General features: G+C 41.3%; 1 protein-coding gene across 2 annotated transcripts in view; it reads left to right on the forward strand.

Moving 5' to 3' along the window:
* The window catches only part of dnmbp (dynamin binding protein), a 42,965-nt gene continuing 21,049 nt past the window's right edge, over window positions 1-21,916 (forward strand). For both annotated transcript variants that reach the window (XM_072373878.1, XM_072373879.1), the window contains exons 1-4: window positions 1-332; window positions 12,866-13,020; window positions 14,926-15,048; window positions 17,134-19,374. In XM_072373878.1, the coding sequence (XP_072229979.1) occupies window positions 12,876-13,020; window positions 14,926-15,048; window positions 17,134-19,374 (2,509 nt within the window). In that variant the 5' untranslated portion in view covers window positions 1-332; window positions 12,866-12,875. The remainder of the gene's footprint in view (window positions 333-12,865; window positions 13,021-14,925; window positions 15,049-17,133; window positions 19,375-21,916) is intronic.

Below are 21,916 nucleotides of genomic sequence, written 5' to 3' on the forward strand. Positions count from 1 at the left end.
TTGTTGTGTGTAGGCATGGAGAGACGCATCGCCGCTCGGCTGATCCCGTGTCCAACGTGATGACAGCTGACTGTACCGAGACCTACAGTCAGCCAGGACCACCGTGGCACTTTCTCATCATGTTTTCTTGACCTTCACGCCCAAATAACGCAGTTTTACCAGTAAGTAATGACTCTGCGCCCACCATCAAAGCTGCGGGACGTGTAGCTGCACAAAAGTTGTGTCGCGGAGAGGCAACGCTGCCACCACACCACATCAGCAGACTGAAGAAGTTGGAGATCTAATCTGACTGGATCTATCGGCCTGATCCCACAGTTTCAACCAGTTTACAGGTAAGAAAAGCTCTGGGAAAAAAAAAAAACACCCCAAAAAACCTTTCACTTTTGCTCCAGCGTGATCGGAAAAAAACACCCATAGTGGGATGGTGGATGTGTATCATAGGCGTAAGTTTGCAATAACACAGAAATACTTGTTTTTTTGGTGCATCTTTTCATCTACGGACCTGAAAGGGATGAAGCTGTTTTTTTCCCCTCCGTTTAGGATTATTTTAGTGAACTCAGCGCTGTCCTCGCCCAACAAAACTGTTGCAGTCGTTTGGTTGGGTTTTGGACGTGATTTATCCTCCACACACAGACCTCAGTGCTGGCAGTGTTAGAGTGAATACTCAACTATTAGACTAACTGGCTACTGACGTGAGCTGAATGGGTGATGGCAGTGAACACAAGTGCTGCAGACCAAATAGTCCGCCTGCTGTGTGTCACCTGTGGCCCCTGCTGTCAGTTGTTCTACCATGTGAGACAGAGGAGCACACACACTTCCATACTTTAACTTTGACTTTACTTGTCAAAACCGCACTCATATCAAGTCTTTCTTTTTCACAAACAGATTTACATCCTTATAGCATGAATAATGCAAGCACACACACGCTGTTGATATTTTGGGGCCTCATGCATACACACTTTGAAAAGCAAATATGTGACATATTGAGTTTGTTCGAGATGGAACTAAAATCTTCTCTGTGTACTATATTTGCTATGCTGTTCTACCGCAGTCACAGCACTTCATAGTGTGTGACAAAACGGTGTGTTTGCAAAAGCTGACAGCTGCATGTTTTGGTGCTAAAAGGAGACACATTAACATTAAAGTTGGCACATTAATGTCAGTGTTGTCATCCAACATGATATCAGGCCTTGAAAGTTTTCTCTTTTCTTTTGAGTTTCATCTCACAGTGTGACAGGAAATGGAAAATGGTTCGAGTAAAGGTTTCCACTAAGGTGTTGCTTTCACAGCACCACGCGTAGTTCAAGCTTCGCTTCGAATATCGCCCAACATACACGACTTGCTGTATATCATGAGACCAGGTTGAGTCATGAACGATGAGGATGACTGGAGAAATTTTGAAGCTTCAAAGAGAAAATGAAAGAGAAAACTGTCATTTAATTAGGATTTTTTGCTCATAAGTAGGGCTGCATGATATCAGGTAAACATGCAGTTTGCAATATCACTGTTTAATGCAGCATGATGATATAAAAGGAAATACTCAATGCTAATCTGAGAAGGAGGGCCGCATTCCTCTTCTGCACCTCTGCATGCTTGGAAGTTGTTGAATATAACCAGAAGCAGAACTTCCTTTAAATGGAATCCAGCCATCAATAATACACATTTCAAGTTGCATTCTCTTTGCGATATTGATATTCTACATGCTGATATTGGGATAATGATATATTTCCATATATTGTGCAGCCCTACTCAGAAGTGAACATGAAGAAGTGAGTTGTTGTTGTGCCGTATAATGAGTTCTGCTTATACTTAGTTCTGGTTCTGATCTAAATGTTTTCAGATTCTATCTCTGTGCCACATGCTGGTGGGACATTATATGCCCTAATGTATGTTAGCTTTGTGCTAATACAACATAGTTTGAAGCTGCTAGAATCATCAGATTAATTGGCACGTTTTCTCATACAAGGGAAAATAGTGTGTTGCTTTAGTCGGATACAAAATTGCACTGAGGTGGCATCTCTGCCACACTTCCATTGATCGTACCACAGTGAGCTCTTCTATGCATTCCTGCAAACCATCCACACTGCAGTGTGCAGGGGGATCTCCTGCATTTCTTCTGTTCCTCTGCTGCAGTGTCAGTGCTACACAACAGCCCCTCACACATCCAAAAGCTTTGCTATTTCTTTTGCAGGGATCCAGACAGCATTCTCCACGTGAAAATGAGAGAGTCAGAAACTTTGGCTGTAAAGCAGCCCTCTTCGCAAAAATGCACTGAATGCTTTTTTTCTCTCTCTTCTGAGTCATAACAGAAAGCTGCATCTTTGCTCTGAGACCACTAATGAAATGTTTTGTTGCCCCGCTTCAGTGTTAAAGCAAGATTTTGGATGCACGTCAGTATCCTTCACATTGAATTATTTAACTCTTGCTACGGTGTCATGTGTCAACTCTTGGTGACATAGAAACTTGAGATGTTTGTGTACATGTGCGTGTATTACATGTCACAGAAAAGCATACAGTAGCTGTCCAAATAAATCCAATTAATGTCACAGTTTTGCGTAGTGTTTAGTGTAACAGCAACATGCAGTTATTACTGAAACCAACCCGAGCCACTCTGCTATTCAGCTGCAGCACAGAACGCTAACGTTGTATTAATGAAAATAAGTTGATGAAACATGGGAAGTTCTCTGTTATATCATTTGCTTTCACCTCAGAGGAGTATATCTGGATGTTATTTAATGAGCTGTTTCAGGAAGCTGCTCTTACGTTCTGTTTGTCTGGGTGGCGATGTTGCTTAAAAGTTTGGAAAGATACATTGAGACACACTTTTGACTTCCTTTGTTTTATAGACTAAACACGCAGAGGACTGATAAGATTAAATGGAGCTGTGCAAGGTGACAGACTAAACTAAAGAACGTTCAAACGATACTTAATACTTACGAGTCCACATGGCACTGGGTAAAAGGTGCATTGATCTAAACCCTTAAAACACCTCAAAATTGATCTCTGTTCTGGAAACTGACATATTCTGAAGTTTTGTCTTGATAGAAATGATCAGTTTTGAGTTAAGACAACATCGATGTTATTTGATGTGTGTAAATGTGACACTGCATGCCAGTCCTGCCTTTATCTCCACTGCAGTTGTGCAGTCGCCTGCATTTGCTCTCCTCCGACCCTGCCTAAATTCCCTCGACTCTTCATCTTGACTCTGTCAGCAAACGGCTGATAAATGTTGCTGATGTTAGACAAATCTTGCTCCCAGTTGCCAGCTCTGAAAAATCCCTTTCTGCAAGTTGCCAGGATTGTTCTCAGTTGCCATGCCTGACGCATTCGGTGAAGAGGCCATTTATTTTTTTTCTCTCGGGTTTATTACTTAACCCTTATTTAAGTCGGCGAGTCCTTAACAACAAATCTGTACTTCATTTCTGTTTCATGAATTGGAGCAGATACTTGCAGATACACGTTTTAGAGGAGGTTCAATAGAGTCTGTGTTTTGAAGCTCTTTAGGCTCTACTTTACATTTTTTACCTGACTTGGGTAGAAATGATCCATGCTCATCCTGGCCTGATGGGCAAAGAGAAACTGTTGTGTTGCCAACTTTTCCCTAGTGTCTCTTATCCAAAGAGCCCAAGGTTGTTTGGTTTGGTTTTTAAGTCATGCAGATGTTTCTGAATTAGCTGAACCTTTTATGGAGGAAATAGCAATAAACATTCTCACCCATGAGACTTGAAACTTTGCTGCGACTTTTCTGCCATCCACCCAGAACTTTGTTTGGCTTTCTACCTCTGTATGCTGTGTTTAATCATGTTATTTCTTCTCACCTAGTTTCAGTGTTTTGGTGAAATTCTGCCGAAGGCCTGTCTGTATTTACAATCCTCTGCCTAGAATATTCCAGGCCAAGCCCAGTAGGGTGTCCCATGTGATGATTCATAAATGTGTTAGCAGAACTTTGTTGCCCAGTAATGGAAATTCATCATAGCAGATTAGCTTTTTCGGTCTTGGCAGTCTCTCTCTAATGTCCTCAATTCACCCTGAATTTCACAAAAGTTTGGAAAGAAGATGCGCTAGTTTTAAGTTGAGGCGGGTTTTTCCTCATCAAGAATGCTCACATTTCACTGAACGATGATGTTTCTGCAGTCACAATGTGATCCCATTCGAGAGTTTGGTTGTGTAACGGCTCATATGCAAACTATTAGGACTGAGTCTCGTTTTAAGGTTGCGGCATATCCTTGGGCACCTCTCGGGTCCTCTCTGGGGAAGCCTCTTCCATCCAAACTGATCTCTTGTATCCATGACAACGCAGCCTCGGCCCCTTAGCTCAAACATCCGAGCTGCTCTCCGTACGGTGGAAATGTTTATGCAGAAAGGCAGTTCCACCCAGTGTCTGTATACTTCTGTGTGTCTGTGTTTGTGTGTGCATGCGTCAGACAGTACAACCCATTGATGTTCAACATGTGCATGCTTGAGAAAGGAATGGAGAAACAAATATGTGACTAAAGGGATTTATGGAATGAAAGAAGAAGTCAGGATGAAATGGAGTCTGAAAAATAGCATTTCTCATTGGGAATGTTTGACTGCAGAGTTGCTGGAACACAGACCCAATGAAAATGCAAAGACAGAGGTAGATTTATGGTTAAGCTAAAAATGAGTGTTTCCAGCCTTTTTCACTTGCCCACCCAGGGTTTTTCCCCTTATGTTCAGCAGCAACCCTTGAGAATTGTCTGTTAAAGACTGTGACCATTTATTCTTACAATCCATCAGAAACATTTCAACTGATGTAAAAGTAATTTCCCCTTTGTGCTAAATCCTGCAAAATATGTCAGTTGTCTAAAGTTTTCAAAACAAGACAGGACTAAACGTTGGAAATACAGAAGTGTGGCAGAGGACTGACTTAAAAGGGGCCATAGGTGGGAATGTCCTGCCCTGACTCAGATTACTTGCAGATTTTTAGGTTCTCGTGCAAAATGTGACGTAATTACTGTCTACTTGCGGTGTGCTTTGGTTTCGTTTTGGTTTGTTAAACAGCTTCCAATTTTTGTAAACCGATGGTACATTTGCAAAATTTCCATGCATGAGTTTGTGAGCAGATCAGCCTCCACATGGGTCTCTGGAAGGGAGCGTGACCTGGAAGGGAGCGTGACCTCCTCCTGTAGCTCAGGAGGAAGAGCAGTCGCCCACCAATCGGAAGGTCGGTGGTTCGACTCTGGCTTCCCCAGGATACATGTCGAAGCGTCCTTGGGCAAGACACTGAACCCCACGTTGCTCCCCCAGTGTATCATTGGGGGTATGAATGTGTGTGAATGATTAGAAAAGCACGTAGTTATGTCTTAAGACGTGCTGTATGAGTGTGTGTGAGTGGGGTGAATGCGGCATGTAGTGAAGCGCTTTGAGTGGTCAGCTAGACAAGAAAAGCGCTATACAAGTACAAGTCCATTTTACCATTTTTTTTTCTTTTAACACTCCAGATGTGTAGGTTGTGTTTTTTCCTCAGCAATGTTACTTAGAAAGCACTGCAGCAAGTCAAATGCATCTCTGGTGCAAGGATAAAACGCTGTGGCACTATGTTGAGATCACAATTGTGCTGGGACCTGTGGGTCGTGCATATGAAGGATATGATGGCTCTTTTTTTTCCACAGGGTCTTTATTTTTTTTCAAGATATTACCTGAAAGGAGGAATTCTCACATGGGAGAATGCAGATGTGCTAAACGGTTTGATTTGTCGACATCAGCATCACAACAGAATATCTGAGGCAAGTAGAAAAGTGATTAATGCGGTACGTCCTGTTAGACGAAGCAGAACAACACATTCTCGGTTTGCAGCAAAAGTTAAATAGTTTCGGTGTTTGCTTATTCACTTTCTTGCTTCATACCTATGTCATATTTTGATTATGGTCACTAAAAACGTAACTGCATGTACATTGGAGGGAGAGGTTTCTGATGTTTACGTTAAGTGAAGCTAGCTGGCTGCTGGATGATTCATGTGATGCTGAGGTAATTAATTAGACTGAAAAGGAAAAGCCATTTTAAAGTAAACTTTAAGCGAATATTAAGTATGTTATCTGAACAGTCTGGTTTAAAAAACATCTATTATGCACGCTTTTGGAAGTTTTTCGGGAACATCCAACTGGGAGGAGGCCCTGGGGCAGACTCAGAACACACTGATGGGATTATATCCCCCCCCTCTGGCCCCTGTCTCCCCTTGGCATTTTTGTAGTAGCTTCAATCAAAGATGATTTATGTCTTAAGGTGGACAACATTTACTGGAAACTGCCGGTGTACTGTCTAGTCCTGTTTTAAGGGTGTGGCAGGAAAGGCCGGTTTTGGTCTAATACGTCATCAAACTCATGCTTCATCCTATACTGTAGTGATTCTTGATCACATATTACACAGATTCTCTAACTCTGACCAGGACAAAGCAGGTATAGAAACTATATGGATGGATGGATGCAAGGTCCATCTGATGTTTGTATGTCTGCGTGCAACAGAACCAGCTATTTCAACAGAGTTTGGCATCTTTAGATATTTGACTCAGCTTGCCAGATGTTTTCTTTTTATCCAGTTTACTGAGGCCAAGCAGTGTTGCCTCATCTGAATGAAATGCTCTGTAAAAAGGAGGCTGCTTCCCTCACAGTCCAACCATGTTGTTTAAAGAAGTCACAGATGATAGAGCCTTACTGTGTGACATGCATAAAAGGATCTGGACTGTTTTTAAACACTGACTGTTACGTGTTAAGTGGATGAGCTGAATGATCAGTCCTATTATCCATGAGGCAACTGATATGTGCTATAAACAAACATTCCAAGTTGTTAAAATAATTTTGAGAGTCTCAGAGGGGATGATTTTCTTCTTTTCTGTCTTATGTGATCGTGGACTGTATAATCTTGGTTGTTAGAGACAAAAGCAAGCAATTTAGATATGTATCCCCATCCTTTAAGACATCGTGAAGAGTAAAGACATATTAATGGATAAGATTTAGTGTTGGGAATAGTTTTAAGATAGCATAAAGAACTAAACTTTATAGTTTGAGCTTTTTTTCTGTGCGTAATATGTGTAAGATATGATTTAATGGTACTACTTTGGTTGTTTAAAAGATATAATCTGATATGGTTAAGTCATCATGCCCCAGGGAGCACAGATCCTGTTAACACATGGTCATAAAACCAGAAGACTTGAATTGACAACTGTCTGCTAATTACAGCCTTTCCCACCCTCTACCCCCCCCATCACGTGTGCTGAAAGACTAGCCGGTCAAAAGGGATGAAACAGATGTCTCTCGGTTTTTGATATCCAGAACTGTCCACCGCCTTTCCACCTGCTGTGCCTATGTTGTTTTGAGGTGAAAGCGTTTCAGTGGACTCAGCATTCTGGATGGGAGGGGTGCCATACTGCTGCGCAGCACGAGTCCCGTGTAAACAGATGGGGGAAAAAAAGACATCAGCTGTCACCCAGCCCACTCCAGAAGATTCTGCCAGTGTATGTTTTTGTGTGTGTAGATATTTACACTCAGGCACGTGCAGGCCAAAGACCTCAGTGTGAGTGAAAAGCTTGAATGGCACAGATGTTGTGCATCAGTGTGAGCCTCGTCCGGGCAGGCAGGCAGACAGATAATGAGGCAGCAGCTTTATTGTTGGCAGACAGGGTTCAATAGAAGATACAGTCAGTCAGCTCTTCCTCCTTTTATTCTTATCCAGTGTTTCAGCACTCACACAACTTTACCGGTTCTATTTGAAATAGGCTATGGGTCAGTTGGACCACAACTAAACATTTTTGTTTTCATCATGTAATTTGCTGAATTCCTATTGATTAATTAACCGACTAAATCACAGATTAATCTCTATAAAAAGGTCTTACGTGTCAGTCACGTGTCATAAGAGAACTAGATGACCATGTGAAATAGTTTATTTCCCAATAAGTTTTACTAAATTGATTTTCAAAATAGATTGTTCAGTCTGAACTTAAATAAGAATCAAATTTGAATCAAAAACACCTTAAGATCAGCTTCCTCTTCAAATGACAGATATGTGTATGATATATATATGGTTGTTTCTTACAGTTGCGTCTTCAGATATCTTCAATTTGCATAAACTAGGGCAAGAGGACTGTTCTCACTTCTGTATTCTTGCTAAAAACTTGCTGTTAAAAGCATATATGCAATGCAAAAAAAAAACTTTTTAAGTAAGTGACTTCCCTTAATATGCATTGCATTTGCTAAAAGTGCATCATATGGTGCCCATTTAAACGCACACAAACACACATGAGAAGATAGTTTTCAGATACTAAATGGTGATGATGTCTCAGGGCCATGTCTGGGGTCCAGACAGCTGGCGCTTTGTCCCGCTGTCAGCTGTGATGTGTGTGTATACAGTGGAAGTCTGGTTGTAAGTGTGTGTCAGCTGTTTATTTAGCTGTCTGTCATAATCCTGTTACTTTCTCCAGAATGGTGCCAGGTGGCACATACTTTGCTCACTCACACAGTCTCACTCACCCTCTCTACCTTAAAAAAAAATCCTAAGTAGTTGCTGTTGTGGAGCAGTGTCATCGGTGTTTTTACATGACAGTTTGCATCTTCAGAATATATTTGTTGACGCATGCAATTCTGTGTCCAAGACCCAGTGTTCAGGGACCAGAGTTACATTTTAAACGAATGTCTTTTTACACCACTTTTGCTTATCTGATGAGAGCTGATGAATCATAATGGAAGGGACACGCCTGTAAGTGTGGTCAACAAGACCTTTTAGTGTGTGAAACGCCCCGTGTACTTTACCACGAGACGTTTAGCCACGAAGCCTAAGCAGTTAACACTTCACAGTCCGTTGTAGTTGATAGTAAATAGACTAGAAGTAGTAGAGGTTGTAATGCTGTGAAGTTAGCCTGTGGGCCTTTCCTAAAGCAATACCTTGCATTGGAATGTAATCTGATACCATGTAAGACTTGTGCAGGGCTTTCCTGCCAGAAATGTTTCCTCCTGCCACACCTTCAAGCCTTGATGCTGCCTGCTTATAGCTTACCTTTTTTATATCCAGACAAATTGTCTCTCCGGTCATGCTTCTGTGAGTCATAATGGTTTGCTGGTATACTGAAACATATACATTATGCTTCCACAAAGACTTGAAGCGGAAGAGTCTGATTTACTTCTCTTTTTTTAGTACTTTTCACATTACATTTAGGAATTTGTTGTTTTTATAGTGCACACTGGCAGGCTTACTAGTATACAATTAATATGATCTGTTCCTAAATGTAATAGGTGCTGAGACAATGCAAATTTGGCCTTCAGTAAATGTAAAGTAGTCTTTTGTGAGAGGAATGAGTGTAGACTGGGCTTTCTGTTAGACAGTAGTGTAGAAAGGATAGTGTCATGTGGATAAATACCATGAAGGAAATGTAAAGACAATTTGTGATATTTAGAAATAATAAAAGCTTTTGTCTTGTGTTATGTGTCCTGGGTAAATTTTCACAGTCTGCGGTCCCACAGTATCCCTGGAAAACTGCCATAATACAGTTCTCTTTACGGCAGACTGTGTGGTCATCTGGAGTACGGTGAAAAAGTCAGCAAGCACAGACACACTGCTGACACGCTGATGAACCCAGAAATAACGCTAAGGAGCTTGTCTGGCTGGATGCAGCTCTAAGGATTAACTGCACAAAAGCTTCAGCGGCCCAGTGACTTGTTGCAGGTCCTGGTGCAGTAGTCGGGTGATACGGGAGAGTAAATGAAGCTACCCTCAGCATTATAGTAGAGCACATTTGTGGCCATTAAACGGCATCTTGATCAAATTTTGTGGAAATAAAAACGGCCTGTGCCATCTTTGTCATCTGGTTCAGGTGTGTGATACTGAAAGCGAGTATGATACTTATTAGGAAGTGTCCCTCCAACGGTTTGTGAAAAAGATTATTCTTTTTCCATAGATTTTTTCCCTAATAAAGAAATTAGAGGTTTAAGAGAATTTATTTTTCTTAAGACTTCAGACGGGTATATGTACAGTATTCCTGTAGAAAATAAAGGTCTGTTGAAGTATATTTCATTACATCCTCTTAGTTAAAAATAGAAATTAAGTTTTCAAAGATTTGAAAAAGATTGCAAATATTAGGTTTCTTGCTTAGTTTTGCACAAATCCTGCATGCCATTGAAATCACCATCACATCAACAGATACAATAGATACTAATCAAGTAAGCCTGGACAGCCCAATATTGCTGTTTGACATGATTTCTGACTACACTTAGTACTTGGAGAAGGCCCCTTTTAAGGCAATTATCATTTTTTTTTTACCCTAGGAAAGTAGGAAACTGTATAATTCCACCCAAATTGAATGTATCTCTGAACTATTTGTTTGAACTAAGACCGGTCACATTTAGTTTTTGCTACTTGGTCTCTTTTTTTACAATGTCATTTTTCTTCACTTCCATTCCCTCAGCCTCCTGCCTGTCTCTCATTTTGAAAACCCCTGACATAGAGAGTCTAATTAAAAGCTTTGGTTTCTCTTTGCAGTTGCCAGCAGCACTGTTTAAGGAAACAGTTCTAAGGAAATTTGGTGAGATGTAATAATTATGCTAAAAGTCACAAGCTTGCTTAGATTAGGCTGGAAGAGGCACACGAGCAATAAGTTTCTTTCTGAATGTAGACCTTGAACCTCCTCTGATCTTCTATTGCATTTAAAAATAGCCCTGTTTAACTTGCTTTGTGGTTGGGACATGATATCACACCTACGCAATACAGATAAAATATGGAACTTTGCTCTTTGACAGCAGAAATACTAACTTATAGTGTTTAAGATGTGTAAAATCAACTATATTCCAGACTTTATATTATCTAAGGCATTAGCGTACGTGGTTGCTCTGTGGTTTTGTGTCTCCCTATGACGTGACTTCCCGCTATCCTCATTAAGAGGCATTTCTGGCAGTACCTCTACTCAAGGTTACAGAAGAAAACTTCATTTGTGTGACCTGGCACGCTGGGAAGAAATCCTTCAAATATGACCATTGGCTTTTCTGTCATATTTGTTTGTGACCGGCTTTAACAAGAACAGCAGTCTGTTGATCTTGGTTGTAGAGCAGAGGTTTTCAAAGAGTGAAGTGGGCCTCCCCAGGAGGGCTCCAAGCAGTTTCAGGGCAGGTAAATATTACATTAGTAATCAAAAGATTAACTTTTTGTTCATGGAAATCCTGCCCCCAAGTCGCATGTCTGTACATGTTCGATTCACTTAAATTCTCTATCTTTAGTTGGATCACAGATGAGCAGAGATACTTTTCACAACTTCAGGTCTGTTTAAACCACAGCTACACTGTTTTAAGTGGGGAGATTTTTATCATAAACAGCAACTAAACATGTGGTTTCTTACAAACACTGAGCATTTTTTGTAGATTTTGTGAATTGCTTTTGAATTGTTTTTAGGATTGAAGAAGCTCATACACTTTATTCATAAGCTGATGATTGATTGAAAATTGTATACAATCATTGCAGTTCCTTGCTCATCATCTTGTTTAGACGCACTTTGTCTTGTATGACATGCACTGAATTAAATAATGCATAAACAGATGGTCTGTTCGTGCTAATTCTCCTTGTGTTTATGTCTTTGTTTGGGTACTGTTCAGCTGGCATTACTTACACCCATGGCTTAGGTTTCATTGTGGTTTTACCATTATGAGGTATAGTTTTCACAACCAACCAGGCAGTGGGCAGCAGGTACTTTTGGTTAGTTAAACGCTGGAGGTGAACCTCCACTGAGAAGACAACAGTATCCCAAACACTTCTCCTCAAATTGTCACTGCTCTCCTCTTTTACTGCTGGTCATCCACATCCAGGATAATCCGAGCTGCATCTCTCCCCGGAGACGATGGCACTCAACTGGTCTCGACTCGTGTTCCTGTTTGCCTCTTGGCTTCAGTGGCTTCAGTGGCCCACTTAACAGAGGTCCCATTGAATGTGGCTGCTGCAGCCCTCTTTTCTCATTTCCCGTCTCCTTCAGCGTGTCCATCCCCACCTGTGGTTAGTCTGTCCCAAGATAATGAGACACCAGCACAAAATACTTTGCTGTTGCGCTGATCATAAATAATTATTCTTATAAAACCTCTGTGGCTTTAAAATGTTGAATACAGCCTCATCTCACACTTGTGATTGCAGCTACATTTTAATTATGTTTGTGAGTTCCATATACCAGTTGCGTTGTATTTAACTGAAAATGCTCTCTAATTAGTTTGTTTTAAAAGACACACAGTGTCAGATATAAAAAGAAATATAGAGCCAGCCAGTTGTTTTGCTGGAGACAAAAAAGGAACACATTTTTAGTGAAGATCAGAAAAATGTCCGGGCATTAAATGTCCTTATTTCAGAAATGTAATCTTTTATTTTGACAATCTCTTCCAATATGATTTGGAAAGAAGCCAGATGAGGATTAGAGGAGAAAAAAATTACTTAATGAACCATTAACTGGTTGTAAATATGGAATTCTACTTGACTAACTTGTATTTGAGAAAGATACAAACGGTGCATCTGGAAGTCTGACTTTATTCAGATTGCACAGTTTGAGTTGAAGTTATTTTTCCTTCCCTAATTCTTGTGTCCTCAGGATAGAGGAGTGTTGAGGCCTGTACTTTAGCTGTCTTAAGTGGAGTTCTCTCTTTTTTTCTTTTCTCCTTCATCTCCCTTTTCAGGTTTCTCACGCTCTCGTTACCCCCTTTGAACTGATGTAATTTCACAAAAGCTTGCTCTTTCTGTGAGCCATTAGTTGATTTGCATAATTAGGACTCTGGAAAGTGGTTTTTAGAAAACAGATGATCCTTATGTCTAAGTCTTTTGTTCTTTTGGGCGGTTCTGTGTGAATTGCATCGAACACTAAAAGACTTGTGTCTGTCTCTTTTGACCCCTGCAGGTTATGAGTAATGGAAGCAGGATCGGTGGTGCGTGCTGTGTTCGAGTTTCTCCCCAGTGTCTCAGAGGAGCTCCCACTCTTCCCTGGTGATGTCATTGAGGTGCTCAATGTCCTTGATGAGTTCTGGTTGCTTGGAAATAAAGATGGCGTCACAGGTGAGTTTTCTGTAGTCATTATTGGTATAAACTAAGATTTGGGGTAGAATGTTTGGTATAGAGAGCAAGAGCAAACCTTTTACCAAAAGGAACAAATGTGGAAAATCTTCAGTACACAGAGGAACTTGTTGTGGCTGACTTGCTTCGTCTTTCATTAGGGATTCATGCTTGAAATCAGAATTGCTGTGCTTTCTAATAATTGCTCGTCATACATCTCTTAACTTCCTCACAGATTTAGTTACATAACACTGATCACTGGCTGTTTATAGAGCAAGATAGCAGGGTCTGAGGAGCGCAGAGTTCTGGAAAATTAGGGATTTTTTTTCATCCTAGAGGGATTATTTGTCACCACATTTTCAGGAAGGTTCAGGATAAAATCTATGAAAGGCGACATGTGCCACTGAAGTGGGCATTGTTGTTCGCTTACATTTTAAATGACCTTTAGGGGAAAAACTTACTTGACTCTTGGAAAACTTTACTTGAGGGAATTCCCTCAGAGGGGAAATGTGTAAGGGAAGTTGTTCTGGATTTATTCAGCTGTCCCTGGAAAAAACGGATCATATCAATACATCAGTGGCATGTGTTCCCTGTAAGGAAGAAACTGCTTTTGTATTGAGGTCATGGGGTTAAAAGAGGTCACATATAGTTTACTGTTCGGGGCCTTCTCTGTTTAGACATAACATTAGAGTTTGTGCCAGTTTTAAATACCATTATGTTTAGAGAGTCCAGCTATTATTTTGTGCTTTAACTTTCCAAATGTTTTCCAAATGTTTTACTAAAAAAGACACCAAAAAAACACCACATAGTGCACACTTGAATCTAATGGTTGCAGTTATTTCAGTTTACAGTATTGTTTTGGAAATTTTTCAGTTCTATCAACAGTTTATATGTCAGGGAAGCAGTTTGATAAGACCGTGACCTTATTCATGTATCTTTTATCAGATATGTGGTGGTTCTGTATGAATAGGAAAGCAAACAAGGATGTCTTTTCATTAGGAAAACAAACCCTTAAAGATAAATATGTAGATCAGCATAAAAATGTCAGGTATTTTTTTTTCAGCCCATGCTCCAACATTTGAGTTTCATGAAATATGGTAGTTGTTGCAAAATAGTGCCAGTAAATAGGCAAACAAACAGCACCTGCTGTAGTTCTTCCATTTCAGCTCTCACCTGTTCAAAGGAGAGATACATATCTGTTCATCTGTAATCTGACGTTACTGGATATAAGAGAAAAATGGGAAGCTCAAACTGTTTTCGGTTTCGGTATTGTTCCAGAATGCTAGTGTAGAAAATAGTTGTGTTTCCATTTCTGATCTGCATTTAGAAGAGGTGAATAAGAAAAGGTGAGTGGAAACTGTAAAAAAAAATGTAAAAAGTAAAATGTTTTGGCCTGTTGAAATTAAGACTTGATGCACATTTGGGGGCATGAAAACAACTTTCCGAATAGCGTGTGACCTGGCAAGGATTACATATTACATGAATAGCCAACTGTTTCCACTTTTAGCCGGCAAACAACAAACACGTGACTGACCGGCATCTCCCAGATATGATATAATATCCCAGATATTGCGGGAGGTGAATGCATTTCCTGAAGAAGAGCTCTCGCTGTTTTTCCCTGTGGGCATCAACCAGAGTATTTATTGTATTTTCTTCACACAGGATTACTTCAGGTTGAACAACTACTTCTTCTGCTGTGACTGTGGCAGTATGGGCCGTTAGCAATGTAGCATGCTCTGCATCCTCTGTCAGTTTACTCACTTTAAAAGGGTCATTGAAACCAGCTGATTCATATTTCTCTTTGTGGCTTTTTGCTTCAGACTTACTTCAGCGGTGCATGAAAACCCCGAAAATGTTTTTCGCTGAAATCACTGACGTCATTCAGTTCTGCTTTTCCTCTGTGTTCAGGTCAGTTCCCCAGCACCTTCGTGGAAGAGGTTACCCTTCCCAGCAGCAAGCCTGGAGACAGACTCTATGTGTGTGTCAATGATTTCACCTCAGCAGAACCAGGGAGCCTATCCCTAAAGAGAGGTACCGTCATACTGTCTGCACCCGTACACAATAAGGACTTTCATGATGACTTAATCACTCGTTGTTTGGATTTTTTTTGCAAATAACCAATGTTGTAACCAAGCTAAACATGCTTTTTCCTAACAGTACTAACAGGTCGTGTTTTCTCGCTTAGCATAACGCTACCTATTGATGTCGCAGCCCTCAGGTAAACTGGTTGTTTTTGAGTTGGGTTGTGTTGTGTTGGACTCTGTCACCTGACAGTCAGATTTGACTGGTGCCTTGTCTCCTCTGCCAAAAAAAAGTTGAGTCATGCCAGGAAGAAAAATCCATCAATTTCTTTTGCCCACTTTCAGTAGCAGTGAGAACTGTATGAAATGAGTGATTATAAGAACAAAATAAAGACCTTATTTCTACATTGATAAGCAACATTCCCTGTCTGATACTGAAAGCAAATACGTCTTTAGAATTGAGGTGCTGGTGAAATCCTCCTTTTGCTTTCTGAACATTCTAGTTAATGTATAAGCTCCAAAGTCTGGCTGTTCATGACAATGCATGGAGACAAGGCATTGGTTTCTTTTTGACATATTCTTTTAAGGAAATAGACTGATACTTCCGACTTAAAATAATTAGCATAGAATCAGACTTCATGTCAGTTTATGGAATCAAAGTAATAAAACCACCTGTATCTTGTTCATTTACACAGATTGTTAATGGTATGTCTAAATCTATTTAAGTCTGCTATATTGACATTGTTCCTTTGTGTTCTGTTGTCTGTCAGATGAAAGACACTTCTCTACATATTCATTGAATTTCCTTTTTAAATGTTTTCTGTTGTAGTTACATACGTAGGCTCATGCATAAATATTACGAAATAAGCTGGAACATTGGCAGATTTCCTCAGAGGACATCCAGTGCTGGAATAATTGTTTAACAGACTAACATTAACACTCAGTACAGTAAACACAAAGAAGGATTCTAAAACTCCCCTCTAGATGTCCTCAGAGGCCAAGTCTAAACCTACTCTGTCTTTAGTTGACATTTTTTTTGTCTTTTATTCCTGATTTTTATCAAATGACCACATTTCTTTTTTTTCTCTTTTTGTTTGCAACACTTTCTGGCTTTCAGTGATGTTTTCAGAGATCCTGTATATCGGTAAAACATGTCACACTTCTTTAAATGTCACTAGAAGTGCCAATAGTATTAGTATTAGAGTAGCTGAAGTATTCAGTGTTGGTTTGTGGTTTAAAATTGCATTTTGAATGAATGAACTCTGCTGTTCATATTAAAGAATAAGGCCATTCAATGCAAAAGCTCCAAATGCGGCAATGATTAATTAATAATTTATGGAATGTCTTTTTAATCATATATTTATCATGTATAAATCATTTTATTTTAAATTGAACATATGACCACATCAAACCATTAACAGTAATTCCAGTATGGTCTTATACCCTATGACAAATAACACTTCCCACATCAGAGGATACAGAGAAAACACTCATCACTGGGCATCTAGTATTATTTCCCATGGTGCTTTTGGCTTTGCTCCAGTTTCAGTCCCAGACACAATGGGAGGTGGAGTCGCGGGTCTTTGGAATGTGACCTTCATGACTTCTGGTAGACCAGACAACATTCCTATAATCCCTTACTCTCCAGTTATAGGAAAACATACATAAAGTTGTTATAAAGGCAAAAATAAAGGTAATTTTAAAGATATTTTTGTAATGTTACAAGAGCGTTTGGCATATGTCAGTTTAGGCCTATTACTTATCCCCAACAGTGAAAAGTATGACTCAAATATAGAATTAGAGAATCTGATAAGCTCTGCACCAGCTAAAGCTGGTGCTTCTCTTAAGGGAAGTGAATCTCATCTCACATCCTGTTCTTTTGCTTGTATTGGGCAAGTTAGCAAATTAGTAGAGCAACCAGCATGACACCTTTTGTAGCCTGAGTATTTCCTTCTCATGTGCTTACAGCTCAGTCTTTTGAATGACAGATGATCTCCACTGGAAATAAAAAAAATTTGAACACGAGAACTTTATTTAGTCTTTCAGTCATTTTCAGATCATCAAATGAGGTTCCCTCTGCTTTCTGTCTCTTTAGGCGATGTGGTTGTGGGAGACAAAGGAGGATCCATAGACCTTGGGGAGGCCTGGCAACGTGGCTGTAATACCTGGGGTGCCCGTGGTCATTTCCCCACATCATGTGTGAAGGAGCTGAACCTGTCAGGGCGCTCAAGACAGCTGTCTGAGCGGTCAGCTCAGGCCCAAGCGTCAGAGCTCCCACCCTATGCCCTAGGCCAAGCCCGGGCACTTATGAGCCTACATGCACAGCTCAATGAGGAGCTGGACTTCCGCGAAGGGGACCTGATCATCATCACAGGCCTGCCTGAACCAGGTTGGTTCCAGGGCGAGTTGGAAGGCAGAAGGGGCATGTTCCCTGAGGGCTTTGTGGAGCTCCTGAGTCCTCTCCGATCTCCTCAGGAGCCTATTGAGGGCCAGTATTTAAATGATGACCCTCAACAGTTCACCTGCAATGATGCATATGATGCAGGAGAAGGGACTGAGGTGGATATTACGGAAGAAGGGGAGGTTTTTCTCAGAGAAGAAGAAGAAGAAGAAGAAGAACAGAAGGAGGCTATCATAGAGGAAGAGCACGAAGAGGAAGATGGTGTCTATGGAGTGGCACTGTATGAGTTTCGGGCGATTGAGCCAGGGGAGCTGGACTTTGATGTGGGGGATCGCATTCGTGTTATAAGTACTTTGGAAGATGGTTGGTTGGAGGGGGAGCTGCAAGGGCAGCGGGGTATCTTTCCTCATCGTTTTGTCAAAATAGATGATGATGGGCAGAAAACTACAGAGGAAACTAATGCTGTTGAACAAGAAGAAAAGGAGAAAAGCTGTACTGAATACAGCTCCGGACATATATGTCCAAATGGGTCAGAGAATGATCCTGAATGGAGGACCTATAAGGATCATACTGTATGGGACCTGGACTACTTTGAGAGTACTGAGGAGCAAAGGTGGCAGAGTGAAAATAAAAGTGCGGTAGCTCAGACTAATAACAGGGGGCAGAGACCAGCAGGGGACAGGCCTGACTCTCAGCCACATAGACCTGTGCCCCCATCTCAAAGGACTCTTGAGAGACCAAAATCCACTCCTCCAGTAAGGCCAAGACTCCCACCTCGGCCTAGCCTGCCTCCACATCGCCCTAGGCAACATGTTGGCCCAACATCCAGTAACTATACCAATGGTAACATTCGACCACTAAAGCCCAAATTATCTCATAGCAACACGCTCCATAGCACTCAACCTGGTTGGTCTAAAGACAGGAGATTTTACCAGAGGCCACCAGCGGACAGTGCCACCACCAATAATCAATCTGGCAGTCTTGCTCAGGCATTGATCAGTATTGTTGAGGGACATAAACAGGGGAAGCTAACTCGGCATGCTAGTGTGAGCGATGCTGATATGATGCCTACTGCGGAAGCACAACCTCGTTCCCAGCAGAGGGCACGAGGCAGTAATGGGATACTGCCACCATCCATCACCTTGGAAGCACTGGCGACATCAGCTAGTGACCTGGAGACCAAGCTATCCCAGCAGCTTTTTGAGTTTGAGAAAAGCTTGACCGCTTCTTACAGTGATAGCAATGTGAGCTCTGGTGCTTATAGTGACGCGTTGCCCGCAGCTGACCTGGACCAGCAGTCCCATGTCTCGCGGCACTTTTCTATATTGGACTACAATAATGAAAATGATATCATCCGAGGCTCCTCATATTCTCCTGTGTCCAACCTCTTGCAGTCTAACTCTTTGTCTTTGGAGAGACGCAGAACCCTCCGCCCTCCTCCTCCTCGTCCTCGAATCCTGCGTCCTCCAGCCCCAGCAGCTTGCAGACCTGCTCGTCCTGCTCCGCGCCCCCCTCCTCACTGCCCGAGACGAAATACCTCTCGTCCAGCCAGCAGCCCCCTCAATAACAGCCCTGTCTTCTACACTCTAGATGAACCAGCTGCAAACGTCCTTGCAGAGGATCAAGCCGAGTTAGGTGACCTCGCAGCTGCCCAGGAACATGAAATCCAGTGTGAGCTGGATGCAGAGCAAGAGCTGGACAGGGAGATGGAGTTAGAGGCTGAGAGACAGAAGGAGGAGGAGGAAAGGTATCAGCTTTTGCTACGCCTACAAGAAGTGGAGCATGACATGGAAGAATACGCGTGCACGGTTGAGGAGCTCAGGGCAATGCTGGAGGAGGAGGAAGATGAGACAGCCCGCATGCAAGCTTTGGAGAATCTGGAGTTCTGCAACTACACATTGGAGACGCTGGCCCTGGAGCAGCAACAGCTACAAGGTAAGAGTGTTGACCAGTGGACTCAAAGTCAAAGAGGAAATTTTGCACATAAACTCCCAAGCAACCAGGATGACCTGGAGTTAACCAGCTGACCAGTTGACCAACTGAATGGCTTGAGTACAGATAGACACAATGAAAAACAGACAACAAATAAAAGTTAATTTGCTTCAGTTTATGTCATAGCTTCTCTCAGCTGCCTGCGGGTGACTGGAAAAACACGCTATGACTGAGGATAAATTGTAATATAAAAGGAATTTTAAAATGAGACATCTGTACCCAATAGATTTCCTCCAAGTTTTTTTCAAATGTCTCAGAGACACGCATGTGTCAAACGCTGCTTATTTAAACCATTGAAATAAGACATCCCTGTTTAGTGGGCAAAGTTATAAGCAGGAAGAAGATTGTATATTTAAATGAAGGACTATCATAACAGTGTAGTCGTCTGTGTGTGTGGTTGTGTTTCTGTACTTGTTACCGTGTTGAGACCATTTCCAGTTCTTGTCGGGACCAGTAGCTATTATGGGGACTAAAATATATAAGGAAAATAAGTAAAACGCTAGACTCTAGAGTCAATGCTTTGAGTGCGATTGTGATGGGGAAATTGTTTCTTTGGCATTCAGGCCTGCATCAAATGACTTTGTAGTTGTGAGTTTCAATCAGCTTCGCTGCCAATTAATCGAAACACAATGAGAACACAATGAATTTTCAATGAGAATTTGATGATGCTATATTTGTTGGATCTCGATCATCCAAGGCTTTTATGGCTTTCACTAGTCTCATACAGCTTGGTTGTGCATTGCTGTCTATGGGAGTCCAACACTTTTTTCACATGGGCATGAGGTGCATTCCTGTACATAGTGATAGTTCACGTGGGCCTCTGTCCCTTATGTCGTTGTGGCTTTTTCGCTACAATTGTCCCCCCCCTTCTCAGGAGAGTTTCCCTCTCTGCAGCTAAAATTATTTTTCCCTGTCATTCCACTTATTCTAGACTGAAGGCACGAAGTGTGCTTTTTAGATTTTTAAATTTAGCTGTATCGCGGTATGGCTCAGTCTGGAGAGGGACCCAAAGTGCGGTTGTGGCGAGCTGTGACATGGCCTATCGCACAGCTCACCACGCTGTTTGGGCTCACTCGGAAGGCTACGGCCAGCAGAACGGCAGGTAGGTTTGATTTCTGTGGTGATAAAGAACATCTGGATGTTTGCTTATAGATGGAGTGTTGTGTTAAAGGAGCTTTCTTGCGTATTTTGGGGTTTTTGTTTTTGCTACAGCTGGGAATTACCCATTACTTTACATACATGTCACTGAGTCCGTGTTGTAGCTGAGGGTTTCATACCACTTTGGAACTGTGGCCATGTCTGTCAATTTTAGGTTGTGTGATATAGGACTGATCATAAGCCCTGGCAAAATTAATAAAATGTTCATTGTGGTTTTTTTTTGTTTTGTTTTACAGAATAAAGAGCATTCAGATTTTGCTTTGGGAAAGATATATGACCGGCAGACATTCTGTAAATTCCATCCATGCATCCATTTTTTACACCCGCTTAATCCAACTCAGTGTCGCGGGGATGCTGGAGCATATCTCAGCTATCATTGGACGAGAGGCAGGGAAACAAACAATAGAAAAGAAACATCCACGCTCACACTCACTTCAAGGGTCAATTTAGAGTCACCTTTTGTCGTGTTACTCTTAACATCTTCTCTTTAATTGGATTACACCGAAAAGACCTTTAGCAGATTTGAGTTTAACTCCTCATTATTGATGTTATTTTGTCTTTATAACTGTGGAGGGATTATCAGTGAATACGTATGTCTATTGTTTCTGTCTTTTTTGTCTTCAGTTGACTCACCTGTCAGTAAGGTGAGTCTCTGATCTTTATGTATATCAATAGAAAGAATCAGCCTGAAGACAGGAACAGGTTTCAGTGGCTCGAGGTGCCTCTAAAGATCAGACAACGTCATAGATAACATTCACTCATCAGGAATTTCTCACACTGCATTTAAATCAAATCTCTTCCTTCCTTCCTTTGTAATTTGTCTCTGTGGAAATAGTGTGAGCTGCATGTTTTATGTGGTGGTACTTTTTAACACAGAAGCTTTCAGTAAGTTAATGGCATATTATTAGGATCGTTTTCATATTTACTGATTAGGAGAGATTGAGGTGTGTACATACCAATCATTCTCGCGGGATCTTTTTTGGAAAAACTTGTTTTTCATACCGCTGCTATGCATCGGCACAGACGCGCACTTGATCTGGAGTGTTTTTCCGGTCTTTAACAGGGTGTGTTTCTTCTATGTGTTATGCTTGAGAGACAATGGAAGCTTATTGTTACAAGGCAGGGAGTAACTTCAGCACTGGGCCATGCCTGCACTCCACTTTGGGGTTCAAAGTCCTCGTAGTGGCTGGAAGAAGTGTGATAAATTTTGATCAAAACAAAAAAAGAATCAGTCACAATATGTACCTTCCAAATCAATGTGACTCTGTTAAATCTTTTTTTAAAATTTTGGTCTTTCAGTCATCATCTATACATGCTATTGTTTCTA

The sequence above is a fragment of the Leuresthes tenuis genome, unplaced genomic scaffold (assembly GCF_036924035.1).
Source record: "Leuresthes tenuis unplaced genomic scaffold, fLeuTen1.0.hap1 SCAF_20, whole genome shotgun sequence".
In the NCBI taxonomy this organism is placed as follows: Eukaryota; Metazoa; Chordata; class Actinopteri; order Atheriniformes; family Atherinopsidae; genus Leuresthes; species Leuresthes tenuis.